The sequence below is a fragment of the Coregonus lavaretus genome (genome assembly GCF_964263955.1).
Source record: "Coregonus lavaretus genome assembly, chromosome: 23".
In the NCBI taxonomy this organism is placed as follows: Eukaryota; Metazoa; Chordata; class Actinopteri; order Salmoniformes; family Salmonidae; genus Coregonus; species Coregonus lavaretus.
The window spans coordinates 44,158,528-44,174,816 of NC_140010.1; the positions used below are offsets into that span (position 1 = coordinate 44,158,528).

At 44.6% G+C, this 16,289-nt stretch overlaps 1 protein-coding gene across 1 annotated transcript; it reads right to left on the reverse strand.

The window, feature by feature from the left end:
• Window positions 1–7,644: 7,644 nt before the first annotated feature.
• On the reverse strand, window positions 7,645–8,505 carry rnf182 (ring finger protein 182; the record flags this gene model as incomplete). The annotated part of the gene is made up of 1 exon (XM_084188016.1): window positions 7,645–8,505. One exon carries the CDS (start codon window positions 8,503–8,505, stop codon window positions 7,645–7,647), a length of 861 nt encoding a protein of 286 aa, XP_084044142.1.
• Window positions 8,506–16,289: the final 7,784 nt, after the last annotated feature.

Genomic DNA, 16,289 nt, shown 5'->3' on the forward strand with positions numbered 1-16,289 from the left:
ATTCATGCTCAGAGGGAGACGGCAGGCTATGCCCTTTGAGTCAGGAACCAAAACTCCTCCGTAGTGACCGGTGAATGTGTTGTCTGCAGCATTCAGTCACATGACAGCTCAATCAGCTGTTTGATTTCACTTACCGGCATGTCAACTGAGCCAGGATCACAATCAAACGGATTGGGAAGTAGGTCCCAAAGTTCTCTTCCAAGCGTTGGAGGTGAGCAATCATCACTCATGTGGGACACTTACTGATGCTGTTTTCTGTTATTTTCTTTTCATTACACAGAAAGTCAACCAAGTCTGTTTGTTTTACATCCATTGTGAATGACAACAGTTCCTCTCTCAATGCGAAAAATCTTTCCAACACTCCCCCTCGATAACCACTAAGCCAGTGTGAAATAGAACATTGTCATGCTCTGATCCCATATCTCCACATCGTTTTGCGAACAGGCGTGCGCTCAGTGGATGTGGTTTGATGTAGTTTACAATCAAAATTACCCGCTGCAGTATATGTCTGAGTTCTGTGCTCTCTCTTTTGCCAGTTGCTCTCGGTGTATCATACAATACGTCCATATGGCTGAAGGAAACACATTCACAACTAGTGTGCAGAGGCCTGCCCGCCGTCCCGCCATAGATGGAGCCCCATTTGTGCAAAAGCCCACCATTCGATCCTATATGGAATCTGTTATTCGTCAATATACTGTAGCTAAACAGCACACTGAACATCCCCTATGCCGTTTCATGCTCGGGAATCGTGAGACAGAACAATATGTCCTTGTGAATAGCATCCCCCGACATGTATAACAAACAAAAGTCAATGCATGGTCATCTCAGCCCTCACATCTAATGTCCATTTGGAGGGCATAAGCTGGGTAGTTTTTGAGTCATTCAGTCAGAGCATAAATTCTTAATTTAACAGTGTTATCTGACAAAGGTATTGGTGTGAGTTTCTGTGCCTCTGCCTCCCCGACATAGTTTTCACCATATAAATTGCAGCCGGTAATATCAGTCTTTGCAATAGTGTGTGGTTTCATAGCGTAGCGGGCCTAGCCATTCACTGTGTGAATGATTCAAGTGCAACGGTCAAGTGCGGCCTTTTCCCATGATCTAAGGGCGCTCTCTCAATTAATTTTATCTTTTAGATTTGAATAATTTTTATTTTTATTTTTAAGGTTAACCACATTACAATGATTTTGAGATACAAAGACAATATTATAATATATATTTTTTTGAATATATATTTAATTTATTCAGGATTTTTAAAATTCTCCCGCGAGCCCGTTTTCATATCACGTCGTGACCCCTAGTATGGGAACCGCTGGGCTACATGGTGTCAACATAAAATAACAATGATTGTAACTGCTTCTGTACACTGATAAAAACAGATGTTTTAATTGTTTACACAAGCCCTTGCAAACATGTCATTTAAGTTGTATCTTAAAGTTTTTTATTATTCTTTTTTTAAATGTACTGTGCTGCAGTAGGGGACAGTGGGGTAAGTTGAGCCAAACGGGTAAGTTGAGGCCCTTGTTGTCACGATCGTCGTACGGAATAGACCAAGGCGCAGCGTGATGAACGAACATGTTTATTTATCTATAGTGATAAATACTGACAATGAACAAAACAACAAACGACTCGTAACGTCCTAGGTAACATAGACCAACACGGAACAAACCAAACGGAACAAGATCCCACACCCACGAATGGAAAACAGACTGTTTAAATATGGTTCCCAATCAGAGACAACCAGCCACAGCTGACACTCGTTGCCTCTGATTGAGAACCACACTGGCCAACATAGAAATACAATACTAGAACACGACATAGAAACACAAACACATAGAAACTACACACCCTGGCTCAAAATATAGAGTCCCCAGAGCCAGGGTGTGACAGTACCCCCCCCCAAAGGCGCGGACTGCGACCGCGCCTCGACAAAACCCAAACAGGGGAGGGCTGGGTGGGCATTCCTCCTCGGAGGCGGTTCCGGCTCCGGGCTTGCCCACCACCCTCCAATAATCCCCCCGTAACGCCCCTGGTCCGGTCTGGCCCCGCTGGCTGGAGCTGGACTGGACATCGAAGGAGCGGATTGCTTAAGCTCCGTTGTGGAGCAGCTGACCGGTACCTGATCAGGCACCGGTGACCCAGGCACGGGTTGTGCCGGACTGACGACGCGCACCCCTGGCTTGGTGCGTGGAGCAGGAACGGACCGGACCGGGCTGACGATGCGCACCCCTGGCTTGGTGCGTGGAGCAGCAACGGGCCGGACCGGGCTGACTATACGCACCCCTGGCTTGGTGCGTGGAGCAGGAACGGGCCTTACCAGGCTGACGACTCGCACCCCTGGCTTGGTGCGAGTAGCAGGAACAGGCCGGGCTGGCGACGCGCACCGTAGGCTTGGTGCGAGTGGCAGGAACAGGCCGGGCCGGGCTGGCGACGCGCACCGTAGGTTTGGTGCGAGTGGCAGGAACAGGCCGGGCCGGGCTGGCGACGCGCACCGTAGGCTTGGTGCGAGTGGCAGGAACAGGCCGGGCCGGGCTGGCGACGCGCACCGTAGGTTTGGTGCGAGTGGCAGGAACAGGCCGGCTGGCGACGCGCACCGTAGGCTTGGTGCGAGTGGCAGGAACAGGCCGGGCCGGGCTGGCGACGCACACCGTAGGTTTGGTGCGAGTGGCAGGAACAGGCCGGGCCGGGCTGGCGACGCGCACCGTAGGCTTGGTGCGAGTGGCAGGAACAGGCCGGGCCGGGCTGGCGACGCGCACCGTAGGCTTGGTGCGAGTGGCAGGAACAGGCCGGGCCGGGCTGGCGATGCACACCGTAGGCTTGGTGCGGGGAGCAGGAACAGGCCGGGCTGGGCTGGTGACGCACACCGTAGGCTTGGTGCGAGGGGCAGGAACAGGCCGGGCCGGGCTGGCGACGCACACCGTAGGCTTGGTGCGGGGAGCAGGAACAGGCCGGGCCGGGCTGGAGACGCACACCGTAGGCTTGGTGCGAGGGGCAGGAACAGGCCGGGCCGGGCTGGCGACGCACACCGTAGGCTTGGTGCGGGGAGCAGGAACAGGCCGGGCCGGGCTGGCGACGCACACCGTAGGCTTGGTGCGGGGAGCAGGAACAGGCCGGGCCGGGCTGGCGACGCGCACCGTAGGCTTGGTGCGAGGGGCAGGAACAGGCCGGGCCGGGCTGGCGACGCACACCGTAGGCTTGGTGCGGGGAGCAGGAACAGGCCGGGCCGGGCTGGCGACGCGCACCATAGCTTTGGTGCGAGTGGCAGGAACAGGCCGGGCCGGGCTGGCGACGCGCACCCTAGGCTTGGTGCGAGGGGCAGGAACAGGTCGGGCCGGACTGGCGACGCGCACCATTAACTTAGTGCGGGGAGCAGGAACGGGCCGGACCGGACTGGTGACGCACACCACTTGCTTGGTGTGAGGAGCGGGACTGGGTTTCGTCATAACCCTCCGCTCCCTCAGCTGCCTACCTAGTTCCTCTCGCCGTGCCTCTATTCTCACCTTCTCCCTTATCGCCTCCAGTAACTCTACCCTCTGCACCACTAACCCCTGCTCCCTCTGCGCCAATAGCCCCCTTAACCTGGTGGCCTTCTCACCTAACCTCCTACTACGCCCTGTAGCTGCCTCCTGCTGCCCCGTCGCCCATGCCGTATGCCCCCCCCTAAAAATTTTTTGGGGTTGCCTCTCGTCCGTCCGACGACGACACTGTTGACGCCGTTGCTCCTCTCTCCGTCGCGCCTCTACCGTCTCACTCCATGGACGGCGATCCATCCCGGCCTGGATTTCCTCCCAGGTCCAGGACCCCTGCCCGTCCAATATTTGCTCCCACGTCCAGGCTGCCTGCTCCTGGACACGCTGCTTGGTCCTGGTATGGTGGGATCTTCTGTCACGAATGTTAGACTGAGTAGACCAAGGCGCAGCGTGATGAACGAACATGTTTATTTATCTATAGTGATAAATACTGACAATGAACAAAACAACAAACGACTCGTAACGTCCTAGGTAACATAGACCAACACGGAACAAACCAAACGGAACAAGATCCCACACCCACGAATGGAAAACAGACTGTTTAAATATGGTTCCCAATCAGAGACAACCAGCCACAGCTGACACTCGTTGCCTCTGATTGAGAACCACACTGGCCAACATAGAAATACAATACTAGAACACGACATAGAAACACAAACACATAGAAACTACACACCCTGGCTCAAAATATAGAGTCCCCAGAGCCAGGGTATGACACTTGTTTATTAGAAACCATTCACAAAATGTATCATTTGACCAAATTTAGGAAGAGGTCATAATTTTATGTAGTCAGTGAAGGAAGAAACCATATGGAAAAAGTGTTAATCAATTTAGGTCCAAAAAACGGATCTTCAACAAGTCAAATGAATTTATTGTGTTATAGGTTTCATGATGCTTGTATCTAAACGAAAGTAGATAATTTAAAGATTGTTCTATACATCAGTTGGGGTCTCTATAAGCTTTAATATGAAGTCCTAAACCTACCATGAAAGTGCATCCTTGTAGCTGTGTGGGCTAATATAGTCAAAATGTTTGCCTTGGGGTAAGTTGAGCCTATGGCCATGGGGTAAGTTGAGCCAATGGTTGAGCAAATTGAAGTGTTTTCTTTCCAGGCCTAATGCAAGGCATTATCGCCAGGATATGAGGTAACAACAGGGCCTGGCCCATGTTAAATGTGTTTAAAAAGTACAAAGTGTTTGTTAGGTGTTACGCCTGTGTTTAAAGATTTAAAATGTATTTATAAAGCCCTTTTTACATCAGCAGATGTCACAAAATGCTTATACAGAAACCCAGCCTAAAATCCCAAAGAGCAAGCAATGTAGAAGCACAGTGGCTAGGAAAAACTCCCTAGAAAGGCAGGAACCTAGGAAGAAACCTAGAGAGGAACCTGGCTCTGAGGGGTGGCCAGTCCTCTTCTGGCTGTGCCTGGTGGAGATTCTAAGAGTATATGGCCATTATTAAGATCGTTCTTTAAGATGATTAAGACCAAAAAGTTTATTGTGTTAAATTGTGTTTGGGAAATAAAGATAGATATGGTTATAAAAAGGTAGTGGTAATATTTCATTCAGTACAGAAATGTGTACATTTACATTAAAATTTTAGTCATTTAGCAGACGCTCTTATCCAGAGTGAGTATCCAGTTAGTGAGTGCATACATTATTATTATTATTATTTTATTTTTTTCATACTGGCCCCCCGTGGGAAACGAACCCACAACCCTGGCGTTGCAAACGCCATGCTCTACCAACTGAGCTACATCCCTGCCGGCCATTCCCTCCCCTGCCAATTGTGCGCCGCCCCATGGGTCTCCCGGTCGCGGCCGGCTACGACAGAGCCTGGTGTAGGTGGCTTAACTTACTCTGTCCCGCGGCTCAACTTACCCCATACCCGGGTTAAGTTGTGCCAAGAGACCACTTTTTTTTGGATGCTATGTTTTCAAAACTGTAATGTTTAAATTAATTCTGATTATTTCCAAAGATACACAACATCCTGAAATATATACTGAACAAAAATACAAATGCAACATGCAACAATTTCAACGATTTTACTGAGTTACAGTTCATATAAGGAAATCAGTCAATTGAAATAAATTCATTAGGCCCTAATCTATGGATTTCACATGACTGGGCAGGGGCGTAGCCATTGGTGGGCCTGGGGAGCCAGGCCCACCCAATCAGAATGAGTTTTTCCACACAAAAGGGCTTTATTACAGACAGAACTACTCCTCAGCACCCCCCGCCCCCGACGATTCCACAGGTGAAGAAGCCGGATGTGGAGGTCCTGGGCTGGCGTGGTTGCACGTGGTCTGTGGTTGTGAGGCCGGATAGATGTACTGCCAAATTCTCTAAAACGACGTTGGAGGCAGCTTATGGTAGAGAAATGAACATTCAATTCTCTGGCAACAGCTCTGGTGGACATTCCTGCAGTCAGCATGTCAATTGTACGATCCCTCAAAACTTGAGACATCTGTGGCATTGTGTTGTGTGACAAAACTGTACATTTTAGAGTGGCCTTTTATTGTCCCCAGCACAAGGTGCACTTGTGTAATGATCATGCTGTTTAATCAACTTCTTGATATGCCACACCTGTCAGGTGGATGGATTATCTTGGCAAAGGAGAAATGCTCAAAAACAGGATGTAAACAAATTTGTGTGCAAAATTTGAGAGAAATAAGCTTTTTGTGATTTCTGTGATCTTTTATTTTAGCTCATGAAACATGGGACCAACACTTTACATGTTGCGTTCATATTTTTGTTCAGTATATGTAGATATCTTTGTTAGAAAGAATACTATATTTCCCTTGATGGAATGATGCTGAATGTAAATGTCTCAACTTACCCCACTCCCCTACAGGTTAACTATTGAATTCCCCCAACTGTACGTTAGGACTACAAAAGAAGAAAGCTTGGCAATGTAATGCGTATGAAGCATAAAATGTGTTATGCTATTTGAAAAAATGCAATGACATCGGTAACATTTCTTGCTGGTTATAGATAGTCTTTGCTGTTACAAAATCATTCCAAAAACGATATCTATGTGAACCTAGTTTTGTTAATAGCATAGCTAATCTACATCTCCATTTTGCACTTGTCCTTCGATATGAGCACACATCTCATTAAGATATTGAGATGATTAAAACAAAGGGGTTATTCATAACACCTGGGCCGTGTTCATTAGGCCCCAACTGGAAGAAAACTGACTGAAACAGGGAGGGACTTTCTGTTCCATTGCAAAACATTTTCGCTCCTGGTGTGCCCTAATGAATAAGACCTGTTGTGTTCAAAATTGTTTTTAAATCTGTTGCGTGCCCTAATGATCACAACCCTGACTGCCATGGTCAATTTGTCAATTGCACTTTGGCACCCAATTCTGAATAAGAAGCATCCTTCTGAATGGATTGTGGACTATCCTGTAAACATTCTGGAGATTATATATACATCAGTCAAAATTAACTTTACATTTGAGAAACAATTTTCATTAAAAACAATTTTTGAATGATGTTTTATTGTCACATACACCAGAATGATGATGGTAGTATGACGATAGTACATATATTTATGGTGGAGGTTATATTATGAATAACTCATATTCTTGGTGTCCTCCTCATTATTCACATCCTTCATAACAAATTATTATTTACACTGACTTGCCAAAGCTTAGACCATTGTTCCTCCCTCTAAGTGATTTCAATACAAAATGTATACATTTCTACTGTGCCAATTATGGCCAGATAGTTATATTGTTAATACCTCAAACTGAAAAAAATAAAAAATAGTGGTTGCAAAAGCATACCTGATACTTACTGCGACTTCTTATTTATGTATAGTTTGACATTTGGTGGACCGTTTTGTTTACACAATACACAAATTACATAATCTAAATAAATGATTAGAACTGAAAATGCCCAAACTTAAGATTGATCTAAACTGTACGTCTCTTGTACCTGCTCTCTTCCCATATACAATCCGCCAAGTCATTTGAGCCTGAGTAAAAAAAAGAAAGAAAAATAATACAATGAAATATTCTATGGTATCCAGGATGCCAATTTCCGTTGTCAGTAGTAATGATCTCATTCGGAAAAATGTAACATTTCTGCAACCCGTTCTTAAACTCCTCAGATGGTCATTCTTTGGCTGCTACGGGGCATGAGGTCCCAGAACTCGTGACAGAGGCACTGGCAGAAGCCGTAGACCATGATCATGACAAGGCTTGCCGGGACCAGGCTTACCAGAAGGACCCCCAGGGTGGTCTTCTGCATGATGAGCAGGTAGACCCCCATGGGCAAGGAGCTGAAGTAGAGGAGCCCCAACACCCACACCAGAGCCCGGGCGGCGCAGTTCCACACCGTCCACCTCTGGGTGATGGAGGCCATGGAGTCCAGGCTGGAGGAGTGGTAATCCCTACCCTGGATGGTGGTTACTCCGGGGGGGTGGGAGTGAAGCTGGTAGGGGTGGTGGTCCTGAGGAGATGGAGGCGGTTCCATGATGGTGATGACCATGTAGTTGGGCGAGCCGCGGATGGAGGAGTAGGTGTGGGTGGTGGTGGTGCTGGTGGTAGTGGTAGTGGAGGAGGAGGGGGAGCCGCTGGGAGGGTTGCCCATGAGCGAGTTTAGATGCCTGGGGCTGAGCAGCAGCTCGGTGGGGCCCTCGTGGTGGTAGTGCAAGTTCCTCTGGTTCCGGGTCTGGAGGGCCAGCGCCGCCACCAAGTTGCAGTCATCTGGCAGGCTGCCCACCGCCTCGCCCGGGAAACTAGTGACGAAGCGGCAAAACGGGCACACCACAGCGTTGGGGGGCGACTCGCCCAGGTCTAAGATCTTGGCCAGGCACTTGGCACACAGGCGGTGACAGCACTCGAGGACCTTAGGGCGCCGGCTGCCTAGGCTATATGGGCAGTAGCAGATCTTGCACTCCAGCTCCTCCGTGCTGAAGCCCTCCACTATCCCCCCTTCCTCCATATTCCGTAACTTCCCCATCATCCTCTTTCTTTCTTTTTTTCTTTTTTTCTTTTTTTTTCTTCTTTCTTTCTTTCTTTCTTTCTTTCTTTCTTTCTTTCTTTCTTTCTTTCTTTCTTTCTTTCTTTCTTTCTTTCTTTCTTTCTTTCTTTCTTTCTTTCTTTCTTTCTTTCTTTCTTTCTTTCTTTCTTTCTCAATCTGTATGCCTCAGCGCCCCACAGGGTCAACGGAGGAATATGTCAGTCCAAGGCTTTTGGGGAAATTCAGCGTTGGGGAACATGGCGAGAGGCAGCAGCAGCCTTCCGACGGCGACGACAGTAGCAACGCTATGCTCCGGAGGAGGTTTTAGGGTCATCCTGGTTGTCTGTGCAGCTCCTGTGGTGTGTGTATGTGTGTGTGTGTTTATGCGAAGCCTAGTGCATTCTAGTTAAAGTGCGCCTCAGCGCGGTTTGGGGTAGGCCTAACTTTGCGTCATGCGGGGCAAAAAGCCTTTCATGCACCACAGAGAGAGAGAAAGAGAGCGAGATGGAGGGGAGAGGCCATCAGTGGAAAAAAAACATTAGTGTTAACACAGCATTAGAACAGAACAAACAGAGGCAACGAACAACAAAGCAGGGCCTGTACAAACCAGGGCTGGAATTTTCGAGCCCAGGCTTTTGTTGCCAGTTTAAATTCAGTCCAATTAGTGGTGGATTCCCCTTTCGTTTTCTGGTACTCTGTCTGTTAATGGTGTGTGTGTGTGTGTGTGTGTGTGTGTCTGTGGTGTGTGTGTGTGTCATGAAGAATCTTCCAATGAGTTTTCGGTCTGAAGGAGATGACAGGATGTACTGATCAACTCAATGTTGATGATCATTTTTCATGAAGTGACGATAACATGGAGGACGTGAAGATTTATGGGCCAGTAAAGACTTCTGTGATTAGGAGGGAAAGTGGAGCAGGTCATTGTTGGGGATAGTGATTTGGCAGTAAACTGTGCTCTTGTACTCTCTTTGAAAGAACTTCTAAGCCTATTCACAATGATATTGGGCTGGATGCTGAAAGGGGAAACTTGCTGAATGATCAGAGAAAAGATAGTCAAAGATTTTATTTTAGGCTATTTACAGAAAAATAAGTCCTGGATGCTTTGCTAGCAATAGACAACAAGAAATCCACAGGGGCTGACCAATTGGATCCTAAGTGTGCAGCACCTCAATAACCCACATTTGTTATCTAACATTATTATCAGGAAATATTCCAAAAGTATGGAAATCAGCTCTTGTGCTGCCACTCCATAAGGGCGGTGATAGTAGTGATCTTAATAGTTATCGGCCCATTTCAAGGCTTCTTTGTCTAGCTAAGATTCTTGAACCCTTGGTAAATGTACAACTTTTTTATCTGAGAAATGCATTTTGAATGTAAACCCATTAGGGTTTAGACCTGGGCATAGCACTATTACAGCAACCACTTTAGTTGTTAATGATCTTGTCAATGCTTTAGACACTAAAATGAAATGTGCTGCTTTGTTTGTGGACCTGTCAAAGCTTTTGATACTGTTGATCATGCTATTGTATTGAATAAGTTGTCCTCGATAGGCCTGAGCTCTGACGCCTGTTCATGGTTTCATGATTATCTTAGTGACAGAACTCAGGCCATAGTGATTGATGGGGTTAAGTCCGAATTTCTTCAAGTACATAAAGATGTTCGGCAGGGGTCGATACTAGGACCTGTTCTTTTCACTATTTATATGAATGCTATTGGTAAATCTGTTCAAATGTTTACATTTCATCTATATGCGGATGATACTATTATGTACGTAATTGCCCCGACTGCTGACCCTGGCTGTGACAAGGCTACATTCCGATTTTGCAGTTGTGCAGGAAGCCCTTACTGATTTAAAACTCATACTTAATAAGGGCAAAATACATGTTGTTGTCAAGTTCTCGTAAGATTGTCTCAGATGGGTTACATCTTAACTCATCAGATGGTTCTATAATCGAACGAGTCCTTGCATACTGTGGCATACCAGGGGGTTTGATCAAGACGTTTATACAGATCAGACACAAGTGTGATACCTCAGTTTCAAGGGTGTTTATTTCAAACAATAAAGACAAATTAAAGAAACCGGTCTCCTCCAGGAGACCTCTTCCAGGTTACCACCTGGAAGAGCGCCGAGCCCCTCGGTTCTAGCAGACCGTGAGGATTTCTATCCGATAGCAACCTCTCACTACCTCCAACCCTCCCGTGTGCTGCCCTCCTGGCAGCTTTATGGGCCCTGTACGGCTGGTGAGCAATCAGCCCCTTGATTACTCACCAGCCTCAATCAGTCCCAATTAGTCCTGGCCAAAGGACCAGTCGAGACCTGGCACGTCCAGCAGAGGGAGCCACCGCCGCGTGATGTAGACTCCGTCTGTCACCAGGCCTCGACGAGTCTCCTCCTGGTGGCTTGTCTGCGGTACACCACAATACAAATACCTAGGTATTTGAATTGACAATGATTTATCGTTTAAAAAAACATATGACTGAGATTGTTAAGAAACTAAGATGTAATTTTTTTTCTTTTACAGAAACAGATCTTGTCTCTCTCTAGTCAGCAGGAAGCAGATTGTGCAGTCAACCTTTCCACCTGTTCTTGATTATGGTGATACTATTTATCAAAGTGCAGCTGCCTCTACTCTTAAACCCCTGGATGCCGTTTTTCATAGCGCCCTTTGTTTTTTCACAGGAGACAGTTGTATTACTCATCACTGCATTCTTTACCAAAAGGTCGGCTGGACCTCTTTGAAGTCACATAGATCACATCATTACGCTCTTTTTGTTTACAAAGCCCTGCTCCACAAACTCCCGACTTACCTATCATCACTGTTAAGATTTAAAATGAAAAGTTATCAAACCCGTTCACAGGGTTGGTTAACTCTGGAGACTCTTCTGGTGTCTAGAGAGTTAGATAAATCAGCCTTTAATTTCCTTCCACCTTTACATGTGGAATGATCTACAATACACTTTAAAATTTGAGGAATTGGTGCCTCTAGGGCATTTCAGACGGTTATTAGGGGACCTTTTTACTGGAGAATATGTCCGTTTTTTATGATTGTGTTTTGCTTTTTGTGTATTGTTGTGCATAATAACGTGTATTTTAATGTGTATATGAATGTGTCGTTTAATGCGTTTATTGTATTTTGATGTGTATTGTGGTGCTATACAGGGCTCACCTGGAAAAGAGCCCTTGATCTCTGCATTGATTCCCTGTCAAAAAAAGGTTAAATAAAATGTTAAAAATACACAGCCAATGCAATGGAGTTCACAGCGCAATGGGGGGAAATGTGTCAGGGATTTTTCTCATCCACATACTTCTTTCACTCTTTGAGGGATTACCAGTGATGGATCTAGCAAATTATTTTAGATTTGGATTGGTTGGAAGTTTGACTCAAATGCTTGATTGCATAATGCTCTCTTCCTAAATTGCTGTTCATAACGGTGGAAATAAGATGACTATCACTTGTATTTGTCACCAAATGAACCACTGTTTCTGAGAGTTATGTTGGTACAACAAACAAAACTAAAAACGAATAATGACCATACACAGGGTTGCATGCATACCTAGGGTGCATACACATATTATTTCACAGTGCACACACATACAGTGCTGTGAAACAGTATTTGCCCCCTTTCTGATTTTCTCTATTTTTGCATGTTTTTTATACTGAATGTTATCAGATCTTTAACCAAAACCTAATATTAGATAAAGGGAACCTGAGTTTACAAATAACAATAAAAAAATGTACTTATTTTATTTATTTAACCAGAATTCATGGTTCCTTCTATTAAGGCAAGTCGTCCAGGACCTGAGGCAGCAAAGCATCCCCAAACCATCATACTACCACCACCATGCTTGACCGTTGGGATAAGGTTCTTACTGTGGAATGCAGCGTTTGGTTTTCACCAGGCATAATGGGGTGCCATCAGAAAGGGGGCAAATACTTTTCACAACACTGTACATGCGGACACACACACACAGAGAGAGAGAGAGAGAGAGAGAGATGGGCAAAGATGCATCAAAATGTATCTTGTTACAAAATACAAAATACCCTAAAGACCAATGTATCAAAATAAACTACAAGAAACTGGTGTAAAAAATGTATTTAATTAAAATACATTTACAAGTTATAAAACATCCTGTGACCCTTGGTTAACACGCTATGAACAGTACCAATAGCCCAGACAATTGGCACAGTTCATAGTGTTAGTCTCTGTGGCCACCTATTACTCAATATTTGCTGCAGTGGTGTCAGAAATTAGATACTGTGCATTACCATGAGCGTGACATGGAGGTGCAAAAGTTTGTAAGAAGTTGAGGAACAGGACTCACTTTCCGAGTTTACTCCCCCCTTTTGGACCAACACTGCATTATCCTCGCTCTAGAAGTACATCCTTGTACTTCTACTTTCTTTCAAGCTCCTCCACTCATCCACCAACACCTCTCATCGCCACAAAATGGTGCCATAAGACTTCTAATACCAATGCAGCAAATCTGGGGTGATATGGGGCCACAAAATCTTGAATCGCTATAAAGAATGGTAGAAAACTATTTTGAAAATACAAAACATCATTCTCTTGAGTATTTTGTTACAAATAACTGGTGGTTTTTTAAAAGACTTTCAAATACATGAAACAGGAATACTGCCTATCTCTGCACACACCCACATACAGTCCATGGCATGATTTGCATGTCTAATGTATTGCAACCGACGACAGGTATACATAAACATTGTCTAATTTAAGCAGGGCTTAATGATTAACATAATTTGATTAAAATAGGTCTGTCTGCTTAGGACTCACAACACTGTTAAGAACAATAGTTGTCTAACACCAAATCTACCCATAGTCCCTCCCTAGACCCTACCAGCACGGACGGCCCTTGTGTAAATGTTAGATAAAAAAGAATTGGATAGGTATAAGAAATATGTCGGGGAAATGTGGAGCTAATACCATATTGCTTCTTCTTCCTATCAAATACATTTCAATCTACAAGAAGTGCCGTGGAGTAGGGGCTAAGGGCTGATTTAGAATTGGACAAAATAAAAGGATAGGGGCTCTTCAATACTGTAGTGAGAAAGTCATGTAGTGCAGCTTCAGCGCCACCCAGTGGTACATCTTCACACTGTCCCAGTAAAATATTCAATTATCGTAAATAATGTTTTAATCCCACCACAGTTTGACTAGGGTCTCTTCCCCTGTACTTAATATTTCCTTTTATCAATAATGGATTGTGAATCATCTCTTCTTATCAAAACATACTTTTTTTTCAAATAGAGTATTAGATATTGCCATCAGAACTGAGACACAGGGGTCTGTCTACCCATAGAGATCCTATAAATTACTATTGTTCTAATTCCTAGTTCTATGGGTCTACCTCGCAAGACCAAGAGAGCCTTTTTTTTACCTGCATCAGTACCGATTTAAATCAAATGTGAATCTTGTGACTTTGTGTTTATTGTGTATAATGTATTGTATGTCATGTGTATTGTGCTTTTATGTGTTTATTGTTAATTTGGATACCACTGTGAAAAATAAGGTTATTCTATTCTATTTGCAGGTTGTGTGGTTTGGAGATATCACTTTGTCATGCTAATAATAGTTTGAATCAATTCACTGCTCACTAGATGTTTGTGTCAATTTCCCTGATTACTTACCCTTTATATAGCACTCTTTTGTTATCAGGAAGTATTGGTTATGTTTCCTTGTCTGACATTTCTCTTGTTTTGTATCTTTCTGTGTTCATTATTATTAAACTCCCTAACTGCACCTGTTTCCTGACTCCCTGCGTCAACGTTACAGGGGCACAGTGTCCTTCGCTCCCGCTTGTCACAGTAAAGCCGGGTGTATCCTACACGATTTTGGCCCGATTTAGTTGTCCCAGACACGTTTTTGAGATTGGAGACAAAATCCCCATGTCATTGCACAGGCCCCTAGGCCTACTCAGTGCGCGCGGCCATCACTGACGCTTGTTTAATGTGAGCAGCTCAGAGACTCAATCTGAGGGCCTTCCCAGACATCCCGATATTTTCAAACATGTCTGATTTTTATCTGCACACAATCTTCAATGCTCTTGTAGTGTGAGATGTGCAACAAGAAGATTTGAGAACGGTGATCAGCAATAGCCAATGAGAGCTCGCCAGAGAAGATGCCAGTGAGATGATTACGATTTTTTGCATCTCACAAAATGTGTAGACTCTCGGGCAGGAGCGATTACTAGGGGGTAACTGCCCCCCCCCCCCCCCCCCCCCCCGTAATTCACATAAAGACCACAAGATGTCACCAAATTATTTTGCCAACATTTTCCCTGGCTGCCACTGCTCTTGCTCTACAAAAAATGTCCTCTGTGTCATCACAACTTTTGGAGATATTTCAACAAAACGATTTTGTGGTAAGTTTATCAGCTGCTAGGAGTGCTAGCTAGAACCTAACTACCAACCAGATCGTCTGAGGTAAAATACATTAAAAAGATAACATAACTTAATTGCAGTTGCAAATGTTTCCACTAGTGACTGATAGCTTTACAATGAATGTTACTTTATAGCCTTTTAGCTATTTTACACAGCATTTTATGTCATATTGTTTGATAGCTAGCTACGTTTTTGAGAGAGTTGAATGGTCCTGGCGCACCAAAAAATGGTGTCAAGGGAAGCCAGTTTGGATTTGGCTTCACACCAACACATCACATCAAAAGCAAAGCTAATTGGCTAGCTAGCTAGCTATAATTGTCCCTTTCCTAAATTAGCCATGGATGGAGATAGGGATTTGGACTTCTGGTTTTACTTAATTATCCGTACTGGCCAATGATTATATCAGCGATTCTGATCCAACCATAAATTCATACATTGTGCCCCTGGCCTGAGAGGATGGAAGTTCAATATGTAGCTAGATGTAGCTAGTAGGGTAATGTTAACTAGCTAGCTCATCGTTGCCCATGAAAGGAAGTTAGGCTAGCCAGCAAGCATTTTAGCCAGGTAGCCTAGGACAACAAAAACTAAAAGTGTGTATTGAGTCATAGACCGTTTCAGCAACATGAAAGAGAGGAGGATGGCATTGACATTTCTCTAGGGTGAGTCAACATGTTTTTTCTACTTGCACACACACACACCCACATACACAGAAATCAGTACCATGGACAGCCACATCATGTTCAGCTTACGTTGATTGGACCAAATTGTTTTTGGTTTCTTTTAGTTGCCACTGTATTAGACTAAGCATAGGTGATTTGATGATGTTGAAGTTGAAATTATGCTGGAATAGTGGAGACAGCTCCTGTTTTCTTTGCAAATTGCGGTAACCCCATGGTTCTAAATCAATAGTTGTTTAGTAGTCCGAAAATGTATTCTTATTGTCTTGGCCTTAGACCTACATATCAAGGTGGCAAGGCCTATGTACTAACAGGATTTATAGAGCAAACAGCATAATTATTACAACACATACAGAAGGTTGTAATATGGCTTTTTTTCTGGCTTGGCTTCCCCAGTGATTTTACCCACGCACTGCTACTGTGTACATTAAGTGTATATTTTGCATTTGTGAAATTATTTTGATGTGATATGAAAGTAAAGGGCTTTGTGTGTCTAGAACCGTATCGCAATTAAGAATCGATTCAGGTTATGTTGGAGTATTTGGCTGTTTTGGCTGCTAGAGCCAGTCTACCTCTGAAAATAACATATAAGGTCCTTTGACCTTAAGGAGTAAAATTAAGCTCCTTTTGAGTACATCTTGGGCTAGGTGACATCCAGATAGTTACTACCAATATTATAAGTTATTTATCATGTAGGCTATTATCCTAC